General features: G+C 35.1%; 1 protein-coding gene across 8 annotated transcripts in view; it reads left to right on the forward strand.

Annotated features, from left to right (window-relative positions):
• The window catches only part of LOC107153225 (tudor domain-containing protein 3), a 105,383-nt gene that overhangs the window by 17,586 nt on the left and 80,008 nt on the right, over positions 1-7,789 (forward strand). For all 8 annotated transcript variants that reach the window (XM_015498744.2, XM_015498741.2, XM_048801326.1 and 5 more), the window contains one exon: positions 2,091-2,232. In XM_015498744.2, the coding sequence (XP_015354230.1) occupies positions 2,091-2,232 (142 nt within the window). The remainder of the gene's footprint in view (positions 1-2,090; positions 2,233-7,789) is intronic.

Here is a 7,789-nt window from a genome sequence, read left to right on the forward strand (position 1 = left end):
TGTATAATTTTTCAGAAGAAATTATGGAGCTTTGCATTTTAACTTTTTCTATGGAGAAAATTGTTAAGAATAAAGTTGGTTACTCCTTGATTCAGTGTGAATTATAAAAATAGATTCAAAATGTTCTTGCATGAAGATTAATTTTTAAATTTTTTTAGAGGCTTTTAGGTCATTCATTGATCAGAACAATTTTATTAAATGTGTCATAGTTTCTTTCTGATAGCCCAGTACCTGTGTACATAATAGTTGGGAGTTATTACTAAGAGTGATTAAGATACTCAGAATTAATTTTTAATTAGTTTATTGAAAGATCATTGATAGCTAAAATGCATAAATATATAACATGTACAGAATAATTTTATTACATATTCTGACTTTTTCTGTATGGATTTTTTGAAGCTTTAAAAACAGGTATACTCTATGTATTCTTATTAGTAATTATCTTATAAACCCTATGTCTTTAAAAAACAATGATATTAACACTTTTCGATTAACTTGGTATCGTACCTATCAGCATGCAGTGAATTTCATGTGCTTTTATATAGTGAATGATGTGAAACTGTTTTGAATACTTTTCTAATTCAGCCTAAATCTTTTAGGGCACACTACTTTATGTATATTATTTGGACTGTTTTATCCCTTGTTATATGTGAGAGGAGATGGAGTAGGGCTCTATATGTATGCTTTTTTTATGTTTGTTTTATTTTAGAGAAAACTTATGTGATGGTATGGATTTCTTTCCTTATTTCCTTTACCAAAAGATTGATAGAAGGGTAAACATTTTGTCTCTGGTTTTTGCAAAAGGAGTCATGGCATAATATTTGTTCCAAATCTAATAATACTGACCTGTTATAGAAAAGTCTTCTTAAAATTAGTGTACAGAAGGCTTAAAATTACTGTAAATAGCTTAGTGTGTTAAAAGACCTTTTTAAAACAATTGTTGCTTATTTTTATTTTCTATAATCAAAATGTTAGTTTAGAAGTATAAAATATATAAAGCATAATTTTGCATATTATAAAAAATTTGAAAGGTTTTCAGATTTTAGACAGAATTAAATATGGCCTAGGTTAAGAAATTATTAACCTGTAAACTCTGAAGAATGTAGCATTTCTTACTTTTGCCAGGTTGACAGAGGAAGCAGTTTTACATAGAACATGTCATCAACTTTATAGTAGTAATACTAACTACCATTGTTGAGCATGGCGAGTAGCAGAGCCAGTGTTCAAACCAGGCACTTTCCATATATTAGCTCACGTAATCCTCACAACCACGAGGACAATAACCATTATTGACATTTTAAAGATTAGGAAAACAAGGTGCCAAGAAATTAGGTGATTTAAGTAGCAAAATTTGGGATTCAAAGTAAGATCTGTATGTCTCTAAAACCTTTTTATTTTCTTTTTACCATACCACACCACCCCTCTGCTTTAAAGAGACACATAATTTAAAGATAAACATTTTTCCCTTGTTTCCTGCCACTAGGCTGCTCTCTCTTTTTAGTAGTTACTAATTCATTCTCTCTCATTTTCTTTTTTTTTCTTTTTAAAAGGCCTTTTAATGTTCCTGTGTAAATAATTATCATTTGATCTTTAACATGGTTTTTTTTTTTAAAAGACCATTATTTTTTATGGATTACTATAATTCATACAGATGTTAAATTATAATGGTCAGAATATTTTTGTATTAAAATTTAATTTTGTAGTATAAAGCATTTTGCAACGTATAGCAAAAGTTCAGTGGGGAAAAAAAGACATATATTTATGTAGCATGGTAGTGTTGAAAAAGTAATCTTTTATTTTGTTTGTCTTTGCCGTAACTTTGTGGATGTGATTACTGTTGTTTATGTTGTTTTAACACATGGAAACCTAAGCACATTTCTTTATCATTAAGTTAGCAAATGAGAGTCTTGTATCTGGTCTTCTGACTTTCTCCCTATTGATCTATTTATACTTGATAGCTAATCTGAAAAATATTTTTGATGTTGATGCAATTTGAATAACTTGACTGAGTCATAATTTATTCCACTTTAGGGGAGGAACTTCAATGTGTTTTGTTTTGTTTTGTTTAACTGTTTTTTCCTTTGCTTTAGCTTGAACACACCACCTGGAACTAAGGTTAAGCTGTCAGGCATTGTTGATGTAAAGAACGGATTCCTGCTCTTGAATGACTCTAATACCACAATTCTTGGTGGTGAAGTGGAACACCTTATTGAGAAATGGGAGTTACAGAGAGTGAGTATAAACTAAGAATGATTTGAATGTTTAAAACACTGTATTCTCTTATTTTAGGGAGTTTTTCCTATAATAAGTAGTAAAATTAGTTCTTTGTGTAACAGTGAGTAGAATAAAATATGATGATCTTTAGAGCAACTGTCTACCTTTGTCTAAGCATGGTCTTCCTATAGAGCAAATGTAATTTTTTAGTGTTCATTATATTTTATTACGTTCATTATATTTTATATTTTAAAAATCCTTCTTTATTGAAAAGTTTAAAAATTTCTAAGATTTATGTTATGATCTATGTATACTGTATCTGGGAATAATTCTTAAAAAATTGTGCGTATACTGGTGTATGGGTATATGTATATTTGTTTTATGTACATACATACAAGCAGGCAAATGAAAGCTAGTTAGGATTCCACTATAATGAAGTCCTTGTTGTACTTGACTTTCTAGTTGCATTAGTTGATACTTTTCCCCATTTGTGTCTGCACATCTTCATCCTGCTACTCATGTTGATTGTCTTGTAATTGTTTCTCTACTTTGCTTCCTGCAACTAATTCTGTTGGTCTACTATAGCTGAATCCCTTATTAATTTCTTGCTTTCCCACTCCATTGCTGTTGTTACAGTTTAGATCTTTAGTGTCTCTTGCTTTGACTGCTTCAGTAGCCATTTAACTTGTCTCAGTACCTATCATTTCTCCATTTTTCTAATTTATTTCATGCACTTTTGACAGATTATTTTCCTCTAGCATAGGTCAGAACAAGTCACACTCTGCTTCTGTTTCAAATGTCTGAATTTGGATAAAATTTTTTTTCATTTTTTTTTGGATGAAATTTTTTTACCTGTTAAACTTTCTAAATTATTTTGCATAGATTTTCTTCCAGTCAAATGAAGCCGTTTACTCCTTCTTTGATTCTCTTTGCTTTTTTCAGTTGTACTTTTGGGCAAAAATTATTTCCCCACTTTTGGGCCATTCATCTTGATTTTTCTCTTCCAATCCCTGCATGTCCAAATGATCTCTTTGGTTTTAGACCTAGAACAAATGCTTGTTCCTTCACAAAGTGAAGTAGTTGGTCCTTTATTAAATATTTGAAACATGTTATCTGTATTAATAGTATATTACTTTTGACCTTGCACTCAAATTATTTTATTTTTTTTTATATCCTTTAATAAATAATATCCTTCTTGAGGTCAGATTATCAGACCATGAGGTCAGGTAGCGGGGGAACCTTGATTACAACAAGGTTGTTGTATCATCTTTGTTCAATTCTACAAATATTTGTTGAACAGTGTATATATATGGTGCTATGCTCTTATTATATTTCCTATGGTCCTCCTGTTAGTCTTGTAAGGTGGCATTATATCTACATATATAAAAGTATTTACTTTTAAGAACTATTAAATAACTTTCTTTATGATCACACAGGTTAGTGATAAATCTGAGTAGAATCCATGGCCCCTTTCCCCCCCATTATTTTGGAGCTGCCATCTTCTATCTTTAAAGTGGTAGTCCTGAAACTTACATGTAATAAATATAGAAAGTATTTGTGGGATGAATTAATTGGAAAGCATGTAAACTAATTACTTTAAACTAAAATTGATGTTCTATGTCCCCTTCAAGTGTTGCCTATTGTCTAAAGCCAGGCAAGAGCCTAGTGAGAACAAGAGCCAGAACTAGACCAGAAGTATGGTAGCAGGGGAACCTTGATTACAGCATTCTGTGTACAAAGTATCTGATGGGCCAGACCACACAGTGATCAAGCAAGTGAATAGCACATAATCAAGATCCTGATTAGACAGAGAGTACGTGATCACTGAGTGTTTTTCTCTGATTGGATATTAAACTCACTTCCCTAAAAGTCATTAGCCAGTAATGTTGAAGGTCAACTCCAGAAACACCCTATAAATCCTTAGATAGTAGTAACATACTCTGGACTCTTCCTTTATGGGTACTATGCTTCCGCTGTTTCAAAAATAAACTCTGCTACTTTATTCTGTCTTCTGTTGTCCCTGGGTCTCATTCTTTGGATCTTCAGGTCTATGAAACAGAGATTCTATACCTCAGATTTGGGGGCTTGTCTTTTGGAGGGTGAGTAAAATGGACCAATGGCACTATTACTTTTTTTCCTGAAGTTCTGTGCTCCTTTTAGAAAAATCTCTGCCCAAATAAAGGAAATACTGGATTCTTTTGGCCAGTTAAAAGTGATTTAGCATAGCTGCTATCTAAAGACTCAGGTGACAGGCTTACTGGAAGAGGCTTGATCAATGCCCTTTGTCCCTGACAGAAGAATGCTAGTCAAGCTCTGCTTTAGCTTCCTCTTGCAACATGAACCAGGTCAACCTGGCTGGCTCAGGTGTCTCCAAGGTCTTTGGGAAAGAGATAACCCACCAGTCCCCAAACTGTAAGCCAAGTGGTCTCTTTCTCTACTGCTCTGCTAAAAATGCCTTTTTCTAGGTGTACCACAGAACCCATGTAGGCCCAGTTTTCTTGATATGTCCCTCTGAACCCCAATCGTTTCACTAATATCCATAGATAATGTTATTGGGAATCTTTAGTCCTTGAGTGCCTCTTAGGATGCAGATCCCACCAATATCCCTGGTGACAACCTCTAAGACAAGGACCAATTTCACACATTTCTAGCCACAGTTCTCTAACAACTTTCAGGCTAGACCTATTCAGTTGTACTTTTGGGCAAAAATTATTTCCCCACTTTTATGCCATTCATCTTGATTTTTCTCTTCCATTGTACCTATTCAAGGTACAATCCAAGATAATCATAGTCTATTACAATTGTTTGCTCTCCTTAATTGGGAACATCACTCAGAGGTCTGTGTCCTTGTCCAGCTACAAAAAGGGCAGGGAGTAGGTGGAGTTTTGGCTGTGTTTTGTTTTGATTGAAGTGCTTTGTCTCATGGAAGGAGTGGTGTTCTGGAATTTCTTAGGGATTATTTCAGGATTGGACTTGAGAAAGGATCAGCAACTAGGAAAGAGACATAAGAAAGTTATAAGTATGAAAATACTTTGGTAGGAACAGTTGAAAGGAAGAGAAAATATTTTGTGAAGTAAGAGGACCAAACTTAGAATGTAAATAGGCTGTAGAGCACAGAAGGTAAGTTTGTGTATGCGCTTAAATTGGCTATAAATAGCCCAGTCTGTTAAGGTGGCCTGAGGTTTTGTTTTTTCTGGGTCGAATTTTAATGTGCTGGTGCAGGTCTGAGCCTGTTCTTAATTCTTGGAATGATATCTTATTGTTTATTGGGATTTTTTTGCTTAGGAGGCTGGGTCTTGGTGGGTTTTGTTTCATACCTGTTTTAGGGTCTTTTGAATGGTTGCTTTGTGGCTGGTTGAATGGATGGCTATTGTTTTGGGTTGTTTAATATGGTTGGCACCCTGGGTATGTGTGGATAGAGGTATGTATATATGTCTGGGAGTTGGGCGTGTTTGTTCAGTAGCTTTCTCTACATGTTGTTGTGGCGGTTTGCTTGTATGGGTTTGGTATAGGCAGGATGGTTTCCTTGTCTGGGTTAAGCCTGCATGGGCTTTCATTTTGCAGAATTTTGTGTTGGTTCTTGACAGGGCTCTTGAGTGGGTATGTTAGATTCTTAGATGTGTTCATGTCTCTGGTCACATATGTTTGGGGTACCAGCTGTATTGTGTTGGCCTAGAATGACAGTTGTTTGGCCAGTTTGTGCATTTGGGGGACTTTGGAGCAGGTGTTGGAAAGATCTGATTCTTTGGGATTTGGTTTGCCCAAGTGATGGAAGCCTGGTGCACACAGGAGGTTATATTAATAGGAGCAGATTGGTGTTTTGGGAGGACCTTATTGATTTGACACATGAAGGGTTGGATTGTGGTTTATGTCAGTGAGCTGAAGTTTGACCTTAGGGAAACCCTTGAATACCTTCCTCCATAGAGAGTGAGGCCCAGTTCTCCCTCCAAAAGATTTTTAGCTGGTGGTAGGCTTAACAGACAGGCCACGATTTATCATAACAGGGAATCATACAATGTAAGGCCACTAGTCACTATGGAGGAAAGGGGAAGGGATCTAAGGGAATCACAGAATGCAAGGCCATTTGTAAGAATAACTACTCTGATAGGCTTCAACTCTTTACAAGGTTGCTTATGAGAAATGGAAAGGATACCAGGGAATGCCCTGGCAGGAGGCAAAGGGAAGAAGAGGGAATGTCTTATTCTCTTTTTTTGTCTTATAGCTGGGAAATACTCCCTTTGGCTGTTTATACACCCTTACAATGTATCTTAGGTAGTTGGGATCAGTTTGATCCACAAACTCTAATAAAAGGAAAAATGGTCAGAAGTGCCCTGTATACAAGATTTTTGCATGTCATGTTCAAAACAGCAGCTTTCATTATACCTCAGCTGCCTGCCTGATATCCATCTGGAATGTAGGCTGCATGAGCAAGGGCCCAAACCATTTCGAGACCAGAGAAAAAAGTGTCACTTTTAAATCTAAGTTACTATGAGACATAAATAATTATGTTCATTTTTTTTCCCCTCTTGTATTCTACTATTCTGTTCTTTCAGTAACTCCCTCTCTAAATGCTAGAAAAAGGGAAAGACAGGAGGAGCTAAGGGTATCCTTCTCCTGGAAAGGCCAGACCTTTTGGGAATATTAAAAGGTGGACATTGTGCTTTGGGGACAATGTAACAGGTGTTACCCCAAATTGCAGGAACTCAGCTTGCAGGAAGCAGACTTGACAGGCTTAGAAATGTCAGAGGATACGCTAGTTCCCATGAGATTTTAATTTCTCTCCAGACAAGTACATGGAAGGAAAATTTAAAAATCCCATATCTGGGCTGACTCTAATTTGATTTAAAAGTTCACTCTAGTCTTATAATTAGTCCGTGTCATTCCCCCTGCTCCCCAAACCTGTCTTTTTTGAGCTCATCGTTTTTCTTATGTACCTTTGGTCCTACAGGCCTAAATTAATGTATCTTTTGTTCCAATTTAATTTTGTTTTGTCTAACTGAAGTCTTTTTAGGCCTCTGTTTTCTCTTACAGTCTTCATTTGGAGGCCAATTATTCAAGGGTTAACTCGCAAATTGGAAAAATAAAGAGATTTCCTTTAGAAAATCCTAAGGAGGAAGATAAACAGTGGACATAATGGCACCCTAAATATTTGTGTAAAATGAAGAACGGGAGCTTTGAGCAGTAAACTATATATAGGTGTGGTAACTATGCTGAGTTATAGAAAGATGAAGAAAACAATAAAACCCCCTCAAAGCCTAGGTGTTTTGTACATTTGTATGGTCTAGGAGTTCTGTACCAGATGTATTGCAAAGTAATGTAGTTCTATAACATTTTAATGTCCCGAGTTATGGGGATTTTTTTCTTATTTCTTTCTTTTTTATTATGGTAACATAAAATTGAACAGTTTACCCATTTTAAGTATAGAATTCTCTGACTACCATTCTACTTTCTGTCTCATCTTTAACCAGAACTCATCTGTTGTTTTCCTTTTTCTCTCTCTCTTTCAGTGATAATAGTCTTAACTACCTGTTGTCTTATGTCTTAAAGTACTTTTTTTTTTTTTTTTTTTTTTTTT

The sequence above is a fragment of the Marmota marmota genome, unplaced genomic scaffold, assembly GCF_001458135.2.
Source record: "Marmota marmota marmota unplaced genomic scaffold, marMar, whole genome shotgun sequence".
Lineage (NCBI taxonomy): Eukaryota > Metazoa > Chordata > Mammalia > Rodentia > Sciuridae > Marmota > Marmota marmota.